The sequence below is a fragment of the Protopterus annectens genome, chromosome 6.part1 (assembly GCF_019279795.1).
Source record: "Protopterus annectens isolate FY-2018-M chromosome 6.part1, PAN1.0, whole genome shotgun sequence".
Taxonomy (NCBI): Eukaryota; Metazoa; Chordata; order Ceratodontiformes; family Protopteridae; genus Protopterus; species Protopterus annectens.
The window spans coordinates 8,706,934-8,727,386 of record NC_056738.1 but is presented as its reverse complement, the minus strand read 5'-3'; the positions used below and the strand labels follow the sequence as shown (position 1 = coordinate 8,727,386).

Below are 20,453 nucleotides of genomic sequence, written 5' to 3'. Positions count from 1 at the left end.
AATGAACAATATTCTATTTCTAGTATTTTGAAATTGAAAGCATTGAATAGATAGGTTATTTTATCTCTGACATTTATTGTGCCACATGCAGAAATGGTAGAGTATATAATGTTTAAATACGCACTTCATTTTCAATGCTTAATATATATACATAATATATATTTGTGACATTTATATTATTATCTCATCATTTTATTTTTAGCATATTTTGTCACAAAATGTTTATTTGAAGTTTTATCTTTTATTGTTTTATGATCGACTGGTTCTCATACATTATAGTATTAAATTCTGTTAGAAGTGAACAGAAATCAGAGTTACTCATCATTATGTCATTATTATGTTGTAAACATCCCCCCCCTTACCTTTATAATAATGACATAATGTTTAAATGCTTTAATGTGTATGTTTGGACTTGTTATTCTTGTAGTTCATAATATTCATATTTGTTTAGTGACTTTATATTTGAAATGGGGATTTACTTTTGTGTATTTTCACCCATTGTACTATTTTATTTTAATGTTTTAACCTTATTCTTGTTCTTGCAAGTGAATTGTGTATATTACTGAATGGGTGTATAACTAGGAAGAGGAAATGACAAATGCTTTGTGATCAGGAAATGAGGTCATTCGGATTGTAGCAGGGGAGGGGCACAATTTGAATTTGAAATTGCCTTTATAACACAGGCTGGTTTCTTGTGTAGAACCATTTGTCTGAAGAAGTCTTTGTATGGTGAAAGGACGAAAAGCAGTATTTTTGTACCGTGTTGCTTAATGTTTTAATAAACTTCTAGCCCTGTTTGGTCCAGTTTGGTTTTAGTTCTACCTTTTGTCCACTATTTATATTTGGATGCTTGAACGTGGCAATTGTTTGGATAACCTTTGAACAAGAAAGGACTTATTTATTCCAGAGCTGCATAGCGGGATTTACCATTCTTCACCAGTGTGTGTCAACTTACCAGCACCATTCTGAATTGGAGAACTTTTTGTATGCGTTCCCAAGATTACTCAAGACCTTGTCCATGTTTAGTGAAAACCTACATCAAAAACTTACCTCGCATCTGAGACAAGACTACCACAGTTTCTATGCCACGCATGCAAATAATAGGAATTCAGGAAGGCAGAAGAGATGTGCCATAGCTCCACTGATGACATGCATGCAATTTGTGTTTATGGAAAGTCAAGAGCTACACTCTTCCTGTATAGAGAATCCTATGAAATGGGCTCAGTGGCTAGTTCTCCACTGAGGCCTGTAATCGTGAAAACAGCAATTTAAGGGATGTTACCCACTGACCCCTTGATGCAGTCACCAGGCACCGGCAGTCATGTAGGTAGGGTAATACACCAAGTCTGCTTTTGTGTAAGGCTTCTCCCACAATGGATAGCACACTTCTGCAAACAATGGGAGCAAAGGACACATCAATTTTTTACTGAAAAGTGGGAGCCACTCACAGAAGAGTGAAATGAAGGAACACACTGTTGAGATCCCAAACACTAACCAGGCAAAAGGTATTTACCATCATCAAGCAACAAGGTCCATATGGCAAAAAAATACTGAAGGTGAAGGCCTACATATGTTTGCTAAAGTTGTAGAGGTCCAGCCTAGGACAGAAGATTCTTATTCCCTTTAGATTCACAAACTGGTAACAGTAGATCACATAACCACTGTGATACTGGGTGGGGGTGGGGACTGTCTCTATGGCCTCTGAACAGCAGAGTCTGGATTTGACTCAAGAGCTCTATGAAAAATGTTTGGCCTCCAAGTTACATCCAGTGTATAGCAGGAACTAAATGCATCAAGATGTAGCTTCCCATGACAGCATCAAGGGATTAATGGCTTCATGTTAAGGATCTCCATGCAAGGATGAACACCAGTATTCTCCCCAAAATGGACACTCCTGGACTGTAGTCGGGACTGCAAATGAGGAGGTCAGTGCAGTTGCCCACCCAGGAACTTAGCCAGCAGTAAGGAACTATCCTTAATATGCAAAGCTTCTTCCTTCGCATAGGACTTTGCTAAAGCTACAGTGGTAGAGGTGGGTTACAGATGTTGTCCCCTTAGTGGTGAGGCTTAGTTTCTTTCCTTGGAGGTCCTCACTCAAATCAAGGCTCAAAACGGTTCTCTCCCTCCAAATGTGCTAGTCTAACATTTGGCACCTCAGAGGCTCTTGGCAAGTTACATTCTTGTCTGCTCCATACTTTTCGAGATGAATCCTCAAGAATAATAAACAGGAAAGTTGTTATAATGCTTACTCAACAATGAATACTCTCACTGTGAGTCAAAATCTTTCAATGAATTTTACAAGGCACAGTATATGGACCTCAAGGTTATGCTTTTATGTTAGACTTAGCAAAATGTGCAGTACCTTAGTAACCATAAATCCTAGGCCTATACTTTACAAGATACTTCACGGAGCTGCTTGTGAGATTTCAAATGATGTATTGCATTTCCCTTCACAATATTTGTTTTTTTGAATTGCAAGGTCATGATATTGTTTATAATGTGGCGTGATTATCAAGTTCTCTTTATGGTCGCACAAAAAGAAGACAAACAAGCACCGACAATTCTGTGTGCCATTATGAAAGCTTTCAGATGGCACATTCAAATTGCTTTCAAGTCTCATACTTAAACAAAAATACTGCCTTTCGTCATACTGAGGTGCACAAGTAAGGCATTCCATTTTTTGCAATCTAATAAAATACTAATGGGCTAATCGTGATATGCCCCACCTTCAGCTTACTTATGTACCTCACAGTAATATGTAGCATATTTCTATATGGAAATATTATAAACCATATTAAGGTTCACAGACAATTACTAGGGTAACAACCCAGGGTACATTTTTCAGCCTAGCCATGCTTCCCCAAAGTATCTTCATAAGCTTTGATACCCTAAGGTTATTTTAAGCAGTGTTATGTAGGCTTAGGCAGGGGTAGTATTTTAATAATTTCATAATTCATATCGCCATATAATATCTTACATGAAATATTCTGCTCCATATGTGCATTTTTGTCTTACTCTTTGCCCTCACTATCTTTAAACCATCAGCTCCCTCCTAGCCATTCAACCCATTAATTCTCTACAACTAGTGCAAGAGTCAACCAAGAGGGGAGGAACAGTCATCTAAACAGCCACTGAAAAGGTTAGCATTGCTTTGTTTTCCTTCTCAGACCTAACTAACGAGCATCTAGATAAGTGACAGGGAGAAGAGTGCAATGGACTGTCCCATGGAGGAAATTCTGCATTTCTGCAAGGGGCATTCTCTCAAAGTGACTTTACCTCCCCTGATAGCACAGCACAAGTGGTGGTCTTTCTGGTCTCCACCAAGGAGACTGTCCTACAAAATCTACCACCCCCACAGAAAAATGAGTGAGTCATGCCCCTTCATTCCTCTCCCCCTCTGCTTGGCTCATTGCATTTGCATTCCTTCTAACACATGTAACCTGTGGTTCCTCGATTTCTTGGTTATGGCAGTATTACAAATTATGAAATGCAGTACACCTCCATAGAACTGGACAAAAAATCGTATTCCCACACTATGGGTATACTTTTCATCCTTTCACCTGTCTGACAATGTGTCCAACAACATGTAATGCAGTCAGGTATAGAATTACAAACTAACACTGAAAATTTCCTAATTCAAAACAAGCAATGTATGGCATCTCCACTGGTGTAAATCTGATGCACACACTTCTAATATCACCTTATTCTTTCAATGCTTAAAGGAAAACGCCATCCTAGAACTAAACTGTTTTTTTTTCACTCTGTTTCCTGACTTGTTTTAACAACTCAAAATCACTCTAAGTGCTTTATTTGTAATTTTAGCCTGTTTTCCACAACATAACATGATCTTGTACTCCCTTCAAGCCTTTCTCTTTCCCATAATACTTTGCATGACTCATGCAGACATAAGGAAATAACTTTGAATTCCCATGCCGTTGACATATAATGGGATTTGGGAGGGTCACTGTTATTGTCTTTACCTTCTGCAAAAGGACTGCTGCTTTTCTGTCTTTAATCACCCTCATTTATGTTTGGCTCCGACCTTGTTTTACTGAGAAGATATCCAGCCACAGTCAGAAAAGTAAATTGCAGACCTTTGTTCAGGGTTTTCTTTTGTAGTCTGAGGAACCGATTCTGCAAGGGTCTCTCAGTGCAGTGACAGTTTTAACACCTCTGCAGTAGTGTGGGAGGTGGGGACTCTCAATTCCTCTTGAACTACAAAAGCAAACACTGAACAAAGATTTACAACTTAGTTTTCTGGCTGTAGCTGGATAAGTATAGTGTAAATCAAGGTCTGAGCCAAACATGAGGGTGATTAGAGACAGAAAAGCAGCAGTCCTTTTACAGAAGGTAAAGAAAATAACAGTAACTCTACTAAATCCCATTATATGTCAATGGTATGGGAATTCAAAGTTACTTCCTTATGTCTGGCATGAGTCATACAAAGTATTATGGGAAAGAAAAAGGCTTGAGGGAGTACAAGATCACGTTGATACATCAAGCCCCATTGGTAGCCATGTTGTGGAAAACAGGCTAAAATTACAAATAAAGCACTTGAGTGAATCTGGGGAGTTAAAATAGGCCAGGAAACAACGATAGAGTGAAAAAACATTTTTTTTTTAGTTCTAGGGTGGGGTTTTCCTTTAATGTGTCCTTCTGCATTATCAAAACAGTGAAGTAATGAAGGCAGCAGGAAGCGCAGGCAAGATAAATAAGGCTGCCGCTTAAAAGGATGCAGACACAATTAAACTGAACTAGGACTGTACTTATTGGGTTTTCAAATGAAAACAAAGACTAGTATATTCAGCTACTGACATGGAGGCTCTGTTACTACTAAATTCGGTCATATTCAGCTACTGACATGGAGGCTCTGTTACTAAGGACAACTTCAAATATACTTCAAAGAAATACATCTCCACCATCACAGAATACCACACTGCTCACTAATGGGAACCTGTATTAAGTTTCATTAACTACCCGATTCCATACAGTGTTTTCAAAGCTAAGAATGTGAAGCAGGAGAGCCTGAGCCATTCGACCCTACAGACGTATATACCCACTACTACCACCCATAGCCACAGTGTCAGTGTATTCGAAATTATAACAGGTCACATGAATATCAACTACAGAATCTTTGGTGAGGGGTTTATCTAGCTATTCTTTAACCATATAACCGGGACGTTTTGACAGCTTTTTCAGTGTCTAATCCACTGGAGAATACTGTGAAATGAAGATCAAGCAAACAGCTGCAGGATCCAAGTGTGGTAATGGACATCATACTGCTCCTCACATTGTCTAATGAGGAGTATAAAGCATGTCGAATGAGGGGTATAAAGCACTGTACAAAGTGGAATACATGTGGTTTTAGTGACCTATGCTGGACGACAGAGACCACAAAGGTGTCTGCTCTAAAATGCAGAAAGAGGATGTCATGCCACTCTGCTGGGACCAAATAATGCATCCACCTTAGGAGCAGGACAACTGGTATTCAGATTCTTGTAAGTTGCAAAAATAGCACCCATGAGCACAGGGTCCATGATTAATAGGATGACCCAAATTCCACTCCTCCAGCCTACTTTAGAAACTCATTTAAGTACTTCTGGGAGGAAGACAAAGCAGCCACAGCAGTCCACGTAGTACCTTATGATGCTGTTTTCTCTAAAGGAGCAATCCAAGACGTTTCATTCTGTTTCTCATCTCACAGGTAAGATGCACTGAATCAGAGCCACATTACCAGGACAAGCAGTGGCACTATTCAGTCAATATGTACAGCAGCACCACAAATGCTGGCTGTGACCAGTGACTTTTTCAGACTGTGATGACCACACAGACTTTTTTCAAATGCAAGACGGCTTAGGTCTTTTTTTTTCTTTTGGCACCACACAAGCATGTTAGTCTAATAGGAGGACAGGCAAAACGTGTAAGTGGTGAGAAAAGAAATAGGAGCTCTTGCTGTGACTGCAATCTATAACCCCCAGATGGAAAATGCTCCAGAATGACACCTCATGAATGTAGGTACACTTGCTCCTATAATGCAGTTCAATGGTGCAGATGTCTGCAGTGGCTCCTACCACTCTAGTAGCCCTGTGAAAAAAAAACATGTGAACTTTGTTATAAATTTAGAATTTGACAACTATAGTTTTGCTGGCTGAACACAATACACACTTGTTCCAACTGTGCAAGTACAATAAAGATTAAGGAGTAGTCTGTGAAACATTATGATGCAAATAAAATGTCTCAAAAGCATTTTAAATAAAGATGGTTAGGAAAGGTCTGCCAAATAAATTACAAATATACCTCGATTGCAGTTTCTAGCCATTTCAACTTTATTTCCCCAAAACAGTGTTTTCTTCCCCTGCCCCATACAAAGTGCAAATATAGGCACAACCGGCACTTTTCTGTACAACACTACTACCTGAAAATATAAATATGCCTTAATCAGAGTCAAGTACTTTCAGTGTTCCTATTGCATTCTTTACAATGTAAACAAAGTTAATTCACATGATGTAAACCAGCTGAATCTGGCTCAAGTCATCCGCTACCTATATGCTAAAACACATGAAAGATTCAAGTTGTTTTATGCAGTTGGCACCCCCCCGTACTCTTCTGATCCACAGACGGATGCTCAGCAACTCTCTACTGTAACTAATTTGGAGACTGTCAAAAGTAGCGAGAAAGTTATGAAACACTTACCAAAAATTCTGTTAATTTGGCTGATACTAAATGAATGGGCTTCAGCAAACTGGGTCACCAAAAATGTGACTGAATACCACATCAGCTTTTATACTCCTATAATGAGTTCAACTTACAGCAATTCTATAATATATGAAGATATAATACTCAATCCTGTACATTAGTTCTATTTTTACACTTTAGGAACGTACCATGCTAGCTGCGCACAATAAATACACATGCACTAGTCAAAATAAACTTATTAGATGCACTTCTGCCAGTCCTCCTGGAAAGCAGAACCTATACCAACTCAATATAAAAACAAACAATCAGTACCATTTATATGAATGCTAACTACTTAAAAAAAATTAAAATCAGACATGCAGACCACAAAACCTGACAAAGCAGCTGGTTAAATGTCCAATGGCATTTTCTGCTGTCAGTTATTAACTGCACTAGTACACAGAAATGGCCAACTTCAAATGTTCAACAGAAAAGGACAACTGATTAATGACCTGTGTGTTACATTAGTAAGAGCCACAACAAGCTATAATTTTCAGGAATTCCACATGCTTGAGTCCAAAATGATGTATTTGGATCATGTTGTAATGATGCTCTGACTTTTTCAGTGGGGTGGGGTTACAGCTTGGGCAGCAATGATATCTAACCATTCAACCATCCAACCCGTACAGTAAAAAAAATAATAATAATAAAACGAGACAGAGAACTGGAATTTAGTATTCTTTCCTGCACCATGAAAAAGTTTTATTCAGTCTCCATTAGGGAATCTTCATCCTGTTCAGAAACCGTTGTTTCTTGTGAAGTAATTTCTACAGATTGCTTTGGTTCCTCAGCACAGGTCACTAGGCCATTATGCCCCTCAAATAATGTAGTATCGCAGTCTGCTATGTTTGCATCATTTTGCTCTGGTATCTGTTTTGATTCATCAGCTGATGTACTTTTCTCTTCAGCAGGATCTGGAATTCAAAGCTCAAATTCATCTTTTGTCAAAAAAAAAAAAATAGTGTACACAAAACATTGCTTCCAATGAATCCAAAAGGTTCAGACTTGATCTTTTTAGAAAACAAGACAAATTCAATGTTGTCAGCATTCCAAACATAGAGATGGGTGTGTACTATGTAAACCACATCATCTGCAAATTTAACAGTGAAAAATGCAAATGTACACTTGGGGGGGGCGGATGACACTGTATGACTGTATTTGATCACAATTATAAACAGACATACTTAATATATCAACTGACTTGCAACAAAATCTTCTTTAATGGGTTTTACACTTTGGTCTCATTTCCACCAATCAAATGCTGCCATTTTTGTCTAGACCTTGTAGTTGGAGACATGGCTATGTGGCCACGCTGATGCATAACAAGATCTGATGCATTAACTACATACACATGCTCATTTCTCAATGCCCCTCCCCCAGTTTGCACCCAACCTCTGGTGGACACCTTTGTGCAAATCTAGAAAAACATTGTGTACCCTTGTTGCTTACAAGCTATGTACTAGTATATGTGTGCCTTTCTTTCAAGGAACTATAGCAGCAGAGGCAGCATTAAGGGAATGCACATCCCCGGGGCAACAATGAGGCAGTACTCCCGACTCAAGAACGGCCCTAAAATAATATGACACAGTTAAAATGCTGCTGTTAAATTTACTCCACCTTGATGGATCCTACTTTTGAATCAATTCACAAGCAGTAAGCCTCCATACTGGAAGGAATGGGATGTGTCCTGGAGTACAAGCTAGACAAAGGTAGTCAGTCACAGAATTGAGGTCAAAACAATAATATTTGGAGAAAAAGTACTGCAGGCTAATGACTGTAATACCAACGTTTGCAAAAATAAATTTTATGGCAAGCACTTTATGTAGCTACTCCATGAAGAGAAGATTTTGACAGCATAAAAGTTTAATAGCTGCCAATCTACTAAGATGTGAACAGCCGGCAACTGTTAGCATTTCCTTCCCTGTTGTCAGGAAGGAGGACAACTGAACTACCTAGTCATATCAGTACGACACGTCACACATGCATTGCGTGCACTGCCTCAGGGAGTTAAGGGCCCCTCTTAGTTTCTGTCCATGCAGGGACACAGTGAAAAGAAAGGATTCAGATAAAAATGAAAATGACCCAAGAAAGAGGGGGACTGAAGGGCGAACTATTCCAGCAGACAAACCGATTACAGGCAATCCGCACAACTGTTGGCCTTAAATGACACAATCCTTTTCACACAGAGATATGCCATTAGGACAGCATCCCACATTCATAAATAAAGGAGTGCTTACAGATTTAAAAGATATACCCTACTTTGATCAATTACATTACAGTGACCATGAAACAGTGGCAAACCACTCTGCAGCTAAGCCTTGATAAAGGACAAATTATTATCCCAGGGATAGAATTTCAAAGGGGGATATTCCAGGGTGACTCTAGTCACTGCTGCTCTTATCTTGTTCCTTAAGCTGCCTTCTTAACAGAAGACGTCATGATTACAATTTGGCTCCCAGAGTGCAACAAAGTGTAAAGGCTTACCATCTTTTTGTGAATGATTTAAAAAAGTATGGTTCAACAGATGAGGAGCTGAAAGCCCAACTGGAACTGGTCAAAATATTTCTTAGATATAAGTAAGTAATTTGGTCTGGATAAATGTGCAAAAGCAACATTTAAAGCAGGAAAGCTGCAGTACCAAGAAAATATTGGTCTGGGACAGGAATGTGATATAAAGGAATTTGAGCAGGAAAGAGTACATAAATATTTGGAAACAGATGAAGGATCAGCAATTAAAACATGAACAAATTGCGAAGAAAACCAGAATATTTTAGAAGACTAAAATTAATACCGAAAACAGCCCTGACACCTAGGAAGAAAGTCCTACCCATAAAGCCGATTTGCTCTTCATGTTCTAATTTGTAGTTTGAGGGGACTGGCCCCAAAAGGTACGGGATCAATTGGGACAGGGAAACAAAATGCTTCATGCTTATTATCAAATGATATATAAATATCAGTGTATACCAAAATTACATATTCCTCATTCTGGAGGTGGTATGGGTCCTCCTTGAAATTCCAAAAATAGTGAAACTTTTGAAACATGAAGAGAACAAATCTAAACTGACGTCCTTAATTAGTTTAGCAAAAGCCTACCTATGTCTAGCGGGAATGGAAACCAAAACAGTAGTACACAAAAATCAGGTAGCAAATGAATCCACCAAAAAAACAAAAAGATTATAAGGAGAAGGATCAGATGAGAATGCAAGAAATGTGGAAAAAGTATAGAATAGTTGTGTAACATCTTACCATAACCATAGATGTCCCTCTCTTCCATGTTGCAGTATTCATACTGTGGGATTTTCCGTCTCAGGTGACCCGTCAACTCCTATACAAAAGCTTAAGCCTGGCTGCTGTAGGTGCATGGGACGTCACACGCAGGGCCATAAAACAGGGACCATAAATGTGACGTCTGCACGCACAAATGTCAGAACTTGAAGCCCAGGATAAGGTGTACAAAAGAACAAGTTGGGGCTAACGAGCAAATGTCCCCAAAGGGCTGTACAGATTAGCCTGTAGAGAGTGGATACAGAGGTCAAAAGACCAACCATCCAGTAGAGATAGAAAAAAGGGGGCATGGAGGGTGGGAAGGAATACTGCAACATGGAAGAGAAGGTCACCTATGGTTATGGTAAGATTTTACACAATTATTCTATGTCCTTCTATTCCTATGTTGCAGTATTCATACAGTGGGAGAGTACAACAGATTAGAAAGACTGAAGGGAGGGGGCAGAGAAAGAGGATTCCAAGAATCCCTATATGATTACCCTGGGCAAATCCTGCTCTGGCCCTGGAGACCTGGTCTAGCTTGTAGTATTTTGTTAAAGTGTGAACTGTAGACCAGGTAGCTGCTTCCATGATGGAGGTTGTGTCCAGCCCTCTAAGAAAGGCTTTGGAGGTAGCCATGCCTCTCGTGGAATTAGCTCCAACTCCTTGAGGCAACTGTTTGCCATGATGCGAGTAGCAGAAGAGAAGAGTTGGACAGATTTTCTGAAGGACTTAGTTTTGTCTAAGTAGAATCTCAGTTGTCTCTGCACATCTACGGAATGAAGGATCCTCTCTGCGGTATTAGCTGGAGAGTGGAAGAAGGTAGGTAAGTGAAAGGACTGGGTTAAAGATAGTTTGTTCACCACTTTGGGCGTGAAGGAAGGGTTTGTGCGCAAGGTCACCCTGTCATTGTGGAAGGTGGTGCAAAGAGGACAAGCCATGAGGGCCTGTAGTTCAGACACTCTTCTAGCGGAGGCAATGGCCACTAAAAGAATGGTTTCCATGTGCACATTTGTACAGAAGCTGTGCTGGCCGTTTCAAAAGGAGGTAAGGTGAGAGTTTTTCCAGCATGAAAATGAGGTCCTGGGGAGGAGGGATGGGTTTTTCTTGGTAGTCTTATATGCAAGACCCCTCTCAGGAAAAGTTTAACGTTCAGTCTGGAAAGCAGTGGTGGCTGTAAAGGCAAACAGGCTGAAATGGCAGAAAGGTGGACTTTCACTACAGAATATGCTAGGCCTTCCTGCATGAGCTCGCATATACAGCTAAGGACAAGTGGGGGATCTGCCTGAAAACAGTCCCTGTCCTTAAGGGAACACCATTTTGAGAATCTCTGCCATTTAGACAAATAGTTTTTCCTAGTAGTTGGTTTCCTGGCCTCCCTCAGGACTGAGAGCATGCCCTCTAATATTGTCTGAAAGGGATCAAACGTTGATCACCCAAAGAGTTAGATGGAGTAAAAGCAGCTGGAGGTGAATGAGAGATCCCTTTTGTTGTCCGAGTAGGTCCACCTTGTGGGGTAACTTGTGGTGATTGCCCTTGGCTAGGGATAGGAGGAGGAACCAGTGTTGCCTTGGCCAATAGGAAGCCACCAGCAAGATTTTTGGTTGGTCCTTCTTGATCTTCAGTAGGACCTTTTGTATTAGAGGGAAGGGAGGAAAGAAGTACAGGAACATTCCCTTCCATGGAAAGCTGAAGGCATCCACCCTCCAGTCTAGCGGAGTATGATCTTTGGTGCAAAATTTGTCTGCTCTGGGGGGGAGGCAAACTGATCCCCTTGAGGTGTGCCCCACTGGTGGACAATGTCCCTGTGCAACATCCATTTGTGTTGTTGAGAGGATGTTCTGCTGAGTAAGTCCGCTTGCTTGTTTTCCTGAGAAGGGATGCAAGAGCCCTGCATGAAAAGGTCGTGATTGACTGCTAGATCCCAGATTTGTAGGGTTAACCAGTATAACTGGTATGCCTTTGTCCCTCCTTGTTTGTTGAGGGAACATAACAGTTATATTCTCTGTCACAATTTGGAGCAGCCCTGGTTGCAAGATGGAACTCTTACATTGATGTGTTGCTTTTGGACAGCAGGGGTCCAACGCTGTTTTACCCTGAAGTCCCTTAACGTTGCCCCCCACCCTAGGTTGGATGCATCTGTGTGATTGAGTGGTGGTGATGGGGGGGTTGAAGAGGAATGCCCTGGTTCTGCCTGATTTGCTGAATCCACCACTTCAGTTCTGTCTTTAAACAGGGCAAAAGGGGAATAAGTTTGTCTAGGGGATGTTGGCTCAGACCACACTTTTTTAGGTACCATTGGAATTTTCTCATGTGCATCCTAGCTAATGTGAGCATGGGAATGGTAGCTGCCATGAGACCTAGGACTTGCAGTAACTGTCTTGCAGAGGGATGAGATTCTGAAAGTAAGCTTAGAAAATGGGTGGAGAGAGACTGCACTTTGTCCGGTGGGAGAAAGAATCTCATCAGGTCTGTCCTGATCCTGCAGCCTAGGAATACTTTATCCTGTTGAGGAAGCAGAGAGGATTTCTGAAGGTTTAGGGTGAATCCCAAGTTGTGAGGAGAGACATGGTGAACATGAAATGGGTCTGTAGGGTGGACTCTGATTCTGCCAGAACAAGAATGTCGTCCAGGTAAGGGTAAAGTTGGATTCCCTCAGTTCTGCAATAGGCAATAGCTGGGGCCAAGCACTTTGCAAAAACTCTGGGGGCAGTACCGGTTCTGCACTAAGCAATAGCTATGGCCAAACACTTTGTAGAAACTCTGGGGGCCGTAGAGAAGCCAAAACTCAAGGCTGTAAACTGAAAGTGTGAAGAGAGGTCAGTAAAACGCAGAAATTTCTTGTGGGATGGTCTAATGGGAATGTGCAGGTAAGCATCCTTTAGGTCCAGAGTGACCATGAAGGCTTGGGAGGGGATGAGGGATAGGAGGGTTTGAAGGGAAAGCATCTTGAAGGAGGGAACCCTCAGGAACAGGCTCAGATATGACAAGTTTAGGACTGGTCTCCAAGGGACATCCATTTTTGGAACTAGGAAAAGACGGGAATAGAAGCCTTGTCCTTCCTGTCCTGAGGGAACTGGTTCCATAGTACCCAGAGTTAGGAATGTTTTCAGGATGAGAGGGGAAAAGATGAAGCTGATTTCTTGGAGGGAAGGATTCTTTTTGGTTTTGGTCTTTCCTTACAGGATAGGAAATATCCTTTTTGGATGATGGAAAGAACCCAAAGATCTGCTGTGATGGATTTGCAGGAGATCTCCTCCCTTATCAGGCCCATGATAGAGTACAATGCCCCATTTGGTATGTACCTCACCTGGCACTTACAACAGCTGGAGAGACCCCAGAAGTACCTCACCAAGAAGATCAAGGGTCTCCAACATATGTCATATGCTACCAGGCTAAAGAAACTCCAGCTCTGTTCAGTAGCATACCGCCTGCTCAGAGGTGATCTGTGCCCGACATACAAGGCCATGTCCAACCAGGAATTGATGGACATGCTCCACCTCAAAAAATCCAAATCCATTAGAACCACGAGAGCCAAAGATTTAAACCTCAGTACAAATATGAATAGAACATGCTGGAGGGACAGATTCATAACTCAGAGGCTTCCCATACTCTGGAACAGAATCCCAGTTCATGTTAGGCAGAGCCCCTCACTGACTCTCCAAGAGAAATCTTGACGAGTGGATGGGAGATCACAGGTTTACCCCGGGGGTCACCCCTGTGTCGCTACTTGACAGAGGCACAGTAAACTAATTTAATAAGTAAGGGGGGTCTTCAATGTGTCACTACTAGACAAAGCCACAGTATTCTAAATGTATTCTGTACACCTTAGTACCACTACATGGGGTGGCAAAAGCCACATCTCTAAGGCTAGGCTTACAAATGCCCCAGGGCACATAGCCTAGTACTAAACTATGAAACTATGAAGAAGGCAGTGGGTAAGGCGGGCAGACAGAGGCAGTTGAGCAAGACAGTCATGCTGAAGAAGGGGCCCCTCTGTCTGGTGGCTGAGAGTTGGAGTGTCTGGAGTAAGGCTGTCTCCTGGATGCCCTGCGGGGCCTTGAGGAGGAAGGGCATGACGCTGAAGGAAGGTGTCCTTCTGACAAAGGATGTCTTTGCTGGGTAGTTCCTAATAATATCCAGGAAAGGGTGACACCAGCAGATGCTTAATGTATTGTAGTTCTTTGCTTTTCTCTTTTAAGTTTTTGAAAAGTTCTGCTGAGTTTTTCCCAAACAAAAGGTTGTGGTCTAGAGGAGCATCCATGACTTTGGATTTAAAATCCTCAGGTAGAGGTGAAAGCAGAGCCAGGAGTATCTGCGTAAGGCCTATGCAGAGGCAGCTGACCTGGCTGAAGACTCTGTTGCATTGTAATTGCACCAGATAGAGTGTCTGGCTACTTGTGTAGCTTGAGACAGTTTTGCTGCAATGTCAGTTTTGGTTGGACAGTCTGGGGTAGAGGCCAGCAAGGTGGAAGCCTGGGAAACAAGGTCCATGGCATATTTAACCATGTGGGTTTGGTACTTAATGGCCCTAAAGGCTAGGGTAGAGGAGGTGTACACCTTTTTAACCATTCTGTCCATGGTTTTGCTGTCTTTATCTGTTGTCAAAAGTGAAGCAGAGGGTAATTGTCTATAGTGTCTGCTTGGAGACACTGCAATAACTGCTGGGTTAGCCAGAGGAGGTTTCACCAGAAATTTCTAGTCATCAGGCACTTTGTAAAATCTATCCGGCCTTTTAGAGGCGGGAGGTTGTGAATCAGGGATCTTGGAGACAGAGTTAAAGGCATCCAGGAAAGACGGAAGCACAGGAGGAATAGCTGAAGGGGATGGTGACTCAAGTTGCAGAAGTTTAAAACATCTTTTCTGGGTATCTGACATTAAGGCAATATCCCACTTGAAGTACTCTTTCATTTTGTAACAGTTTTCCAAAAGGTAATGTTCTCTGGTGGGGAATCTCCTTCAATAGAGTCTTCATCTGGAAAGTAATAATCCACAGGTGAAGCAATTTGACAGACACAGGAAATGGATTCCTCAGAAGAGGAGTACAACTGCTTTGGTTCTTCTTCTTCTCCCTGATGAGTAGTGGTTAAAGGTAGGGAGGAAGCAGAGGCTAGCCTGGGGCTCAGCACAGGAATGTTGGCAGGTGCAGGGCCTAAGAGACATAAAGGCCTGCATTAGTGAGTTCGTAAATGACTGCCAATCTGGAGCTCCTTGAGGCATGGGGCTCAAGTGTTTAGTCTTTTGTTTTTTCTTTGTTGGTGTGGGCTTAGGGGTAGCTTAGAGGCAAGGGCCTGGGCTGGAGCAGGAGAAGTCTCGGTCAGCCGATCAAGTTTCGGTTCCCTCTAAAAGTCGGTTATGGCCGGCGTCTGGCTCAACTCCATGGACGTGCTTTCCGTTGCTGCAGAAATGGCCTCTTCCAGAGGAAGTGTCGAAGATGACCAAGTAATCGTGTGCCCCTCAGCCCCTATAATCGGTAGTCGGTGGGACATCAGATAGCGGAGCAGCATTGGAAGAAGGCCTGGAAACCCTGGCCTTCTTCCTCGGTTGTTCGCTTGGGTGGCCAACTCGGGATCCATCGAGAGAGTGAGGCGTTTTAGTCATTGATTTTCCAAATACAAGTTAAGCGCAGCCAGTCTGCTGCGTATGGTCTTTGGGACGAAAGACTGACAAATGGGGCAGGCCTTATGGTAGTGCTCCTTTCCTAAGCAAAACACACACCAATTGTGAGAGTCTTTGTGCAGTATCTGACGCCCGCAGTTACATTTGCTCTTTCACTCAGACATCAGCTAAAGGGGAAACTACAGCAACCAAGTGTATGTAATAGAAAAAAATCCCCAACAGGGTACTTACCTTTGGAAGTCTTTGGTCGTAGGAGCGAAGCAGTCGAAGTAACGTCTGCAGCTGAAAAGTTCTGAGGTCTTGTGCATGCAGACGTCACATTTATGGTCCCTGGTTTATGGCCCTGCATGCAACGTCCTACGCATTACAGCAACTAGGGTTAAGCTTTTGTATAGGCGCCGTCGGGTCACCTGAGGTGGAAAATCCCACAGTATGAATACTGCAACATAGGAATAGAAGGACAAACAGTTTCAAGTACATAAAATTTCTTGGATAACCTCATGTTGAAGGAATGGTTAAGGGGAGGTGAATTTAAACCAAAAGACGAAAGGTTAATAATAGCAGCCCAGGAGAGTCATCTACAAACATGTTGGCTTACAAAGTCTATTGAAAATGTGGGAGAAATGGACAAATGCAGGTTCTGTAAAACAAAACTGGAAACAAGTCGTACATCTTGTTGCTGGGTGTGACACACTAATGGCAGACGGCCTGTATAATGAAAGGCATAATTTGTGGCAAGACTGTTGCATTGAGGATGCTACCAATACATGTAACTCCATATAAATTACAGGAAGAGTCAATTCTGGGGACACTGCGGGTGCTGTGAAGACCACTATTGGCTAACATCAAAAATTGAAACAATACTAACGTCATGAACTTTAATCAGACTTTGGCTTAGGAATGGTGCCCATTCCAGTCATCATATCAGAAGCCCAAAAGACCTGGAGAAATTAAACCGGAAGAGAAAAACATTAAGGGCATTTAGCCAATGGATGAACATTAATGTTAATGAAGATGTCCAATGCCCAATGAAGTGCAGTTCACTAACAAAAAAAAAACAAAAAAATAGGGGAGGGGGCACAGAGGAGGAACAATCCCAAAAAAAGCTCCTCAACCAGCCAGAGCTGGATCTTGTCTTCAATCAGGAACAGGGCAAAGACTGCCCACAATGAAAAGCCTTAACATACAGACATCCTACTCATCAACACCTGCAAATGACAGAAGGAGTAACAAGCTATCACGCTTTTTCAAGTCTTGGGCCAAGCCCAGAGGTGCATTTAGCCGTCACCCAGTTAATGGGGGACATCCTTAGCCAAATCTGGGGCTGTTTTCTGCACTTCATTGTCACCAGAAGCTCAGATCCATGCCTTTACTACTCATACCAAGAAAAACCATAAACAAGTTAAAATTTAAATTCTCAAACTGTTAAGAGGCAGAATCAGTAAAGGCAACAAAATGCAAAGTAACACAGTATGCCACAAAAGGGAGAAAACTACCTGAATTACTCCCTTTTTTTACCCAGTAACAAAGCCAGAGAGGAGGACCAGGATTCCTTCATGGTGAGACGCTAACCTCTTTAGTGTTCCACCTCAAAAGATTAGTTCCAGACAGGCTCTTAAATTGCATCTCCAGGGCATGACTGCAGGAGGAACTGTAGATGGCAGTCACCATATTTTCACTCACAATGAGGCCAAAGACCACAGCAAAGTGCAGAATGGCATCCATGCCTTGTAAGGTAAAATGGCCTTGCTTGATAAGGGGCCACTATGCAGACTTAATGCCAAGTCAATATAGTAAAGTCTATGAAGGAAGCAATATTCCAAGACCAAAAAGACAGCAGCTCTGTCTTCTGGAACCAGCTAGTCAAAAGCACATCACCCATTTGGGGGGGGTCAGAGTCTCAAAACAGAAAAACAGCCCGGGAGGTTACCACACCTAAACTAAAAATTGAACAGAAATGGTATGCCAAAACAGGATTAGGTGGTGACCAAACTCAAGCTCCCAAAAGAAGATATGGCTTACCATGGGAGGTACAAAACATGTGAATGCTGAGCTATTTTAGATTCCTCACAGTCTCTAGCATTCAAGGATGGATGCTTGCCTTGAACAAGTCACGTCATGTGCACTACATATGCACCTTCATCCCATATCCACCCCACATGCTCCCTGCCACGAACGAGCATCCAACTGAAAATCAAAGGCAATAAAATTTGGTGGCCTCATTGCTAACAAAAGATATACAGGTATTGTTCAGTTTATATGGAATGCAACTGCCAAGGCCGAAGTCCACCAATCCATAGATAGACTGTGGTAGGGTATTCCTGCCTCATCAAGGAATATTTCTCTTTTTACATCATCTGATAAAAGTACAAAAATTCCTGCTGAATTTAATATCACTGGCAACCCCACACAGCAAAACCACCAGAAAGGCAGGAGATGCTGAACCAACCCAGGTCCAGCTAGAAGACCAAGGACTAGGGAAACCAACTAGAAGGCCCAACTCTGAGGCACAGAGGTAAAGGTAATCTATGAGGACACTTTAGGTGGCTCAAAGAGTTAAAACAAGACTGTCACGGGCAGACCACAGACTGCATTGGAACAATTTAGTTCTATGCAACTGCAACCTATACCATAAAGTGGGTGAAAGGCAGAATTTCAAGTGGCACAGAGAACTCATTTGCTCTCCATATTAAAGGGCCAGAGGCATAGTCCCTGCAATGAAGACAAATTACCAACTTGTATTTTTTTGGGCAAGATGCTTCAGAATCAGCAACAGGAATAAGGACCCTAAGTCTACCTCAATGTACTGCCTATAACGCAGAGCCAATACAATAAAGAACTGTTCAGGGATGCAGACTTCCTCCTCAAAGAATGAAATAACCCATATCTGAAAGAAAGGAAAATGACTCTCCTGAAAGTTCAGTGGGATGGGACACTGAAAAACAGGAGCAGCCACCAAGAATGGACCCATCCATATAAAACATGCCTGCACTCCTCAGGACAAGGGCTCAACACAGGAAAGCCCACAACAGTAGGGCTTCAGCAAGAAGGATCTTAGAATGGAATAGAAAAGCAGTTCTCTGAGGGAAGAGACTGTTGGAAGAGTCACAGCTAAGCTTCAATCCTGCCCTCTGCTAGGGATCAAGGGCAGGATATGCCTTGTTAATTGCAATGAAACCAGAGCACAGCAGCAGCAGCAACCACCACCCATAACCTCTCGGATGCCTAAAACAACTGGCTATGGGAAGTAAAAGGTACTGTTCCATCCACCTGGTGAACCACTCCAACTCAAACACAAGGTAGAGGTTTCCTAAATACTATAAAATAAAAAGGCGTAGTGGCTGGAGAATAAAAAACACTTTTATTACCAATAAAATAATAAATAATTAGGTAAGCGCTTTCAAGGTGCCTCTCTTCTTCAGACCTTAATAAAAAAAACACCTACAAACATGCAGTTTAAATAAATGTAACAACCAATAAAAACACACAGTGAGAATTAATGTGGCAAACCTCTTTTTCTTGAGAGGTTTTAAAGAAACAGCACTGCTCAGGCCAGGTGGAACATAAGCCTTAAAATCAACAATCCATCTTCAACTCTATATATTCAGTTTCATTACGTAGATCTCCTTATCAAGTTCTCATTAACTTTTTGTAGAACTAAGAAACTAAGAATTTAAAGTTATGCCGAGTACCATAATCCGATAAATGCTTAGCCAGTGCATTTGTTGATTTATTATTACGTCTCATTCAAATGTTCCATGACCCTCTCCTTCAACATACGATTCGTTTTGCCTATGTAAAATGCACTGCATGAATTACACTTGGCCAGATAAACTATACTCTTAGTACAACAGTCTGCATAGAAAGACAATTCTACTGGTTTCGAGTGTACCAGCTGGACAACCATACAAATTGATCAAACATTGCAGCAGATCTTATAAGCCCTACATGCATATGTTCCTTTGCGCTGCGAGATAAACCTTTCACTTGTTCTGTTGTTCTTATTAACACAGCCATTGCTTCAAATTCTTACTATTTTTAAAGCTAAAGCTAGGAGTAGACCCTACAACTCTACTAATTTGAGTATCTGTGAGTAAAATAGGCCAGTTCTTTTTTACTATCTCACAGATCCTATTAACATCACTAACAGCCTATTCACCATCTCAGCACACTTTCTCCCTTCATCATGTACATTGGCATGGAGTTCTTCAGAGAAATAGGGTCTGGTTATATTACTTTCAAGAGAGCTCACTTCTTCCATAGCCTTAAAATCTCATAGGCTTTGTAGCCCCTATTCATAAGATCTACACGCAAACTATCTAACGCCTCTTCAAGGTCTCCCCCATCAGTGTGCAATCTCTTACAACGTAATACTTGACTATATTCCTAGTTGTGTGTCTGGGGTGCATGCTGGAACGATGAAGAATACTATTTTTCCTACAGCTTATTTTGTGTAACCTAGTTGAAATGTTACCAAACATTTTTGTTCACATTAATGTCCAAGAAATCAATCTTAGTCTGAGAGTACCGTAGAAAAAAAGAGAGATATGAGGTGGTACTCTGTTTTACAAAAAATTAATGAGAGCTTAAGAGAAGGAGATCTACATAATGAAACTGAATATATAGAGTTGAGATGGACTGTTGATTTTACAGCTTATGGTCCACATGGCCAGAACAGTGCTGTTTCTTTAAAACCTCTCAAGAAAAAGAGGTTTGCCACATTAATTCTCACTGTGTGTTTTTATTGGTTGTTACATGAATCTAAACTGCATGTTTGTAGAAGTTTTTTATTAAGGTCTGAAGAAGAAGGGCACCTCGAAAGACCTGACCTAATT

At 41.6% G+C, this 20,453-nt stretch overlaps 1 protein-coding gene across 1 annotated transcript in view; it reads right to left on the bottom strand.

The window, feature by feature from the left end:
* Positions 1–6,302: 6,302 nt before the first annotated feature.
* The window catches only part of LNPK (lunapark, ER junction formation factor), a gene marked incomplete in the record, with an annotated part of 488,987 nt that continues 474,836 nt past the window's right edge, over positions 6,303–20,453 (bottom strand). The window contains 1 exon segment of the mRNA XM_044075445.1: positions 6,303–7,649. Coding sequence (XP_043931380.1) covers positions 7,438–7,649 — 212 coding nt within the window.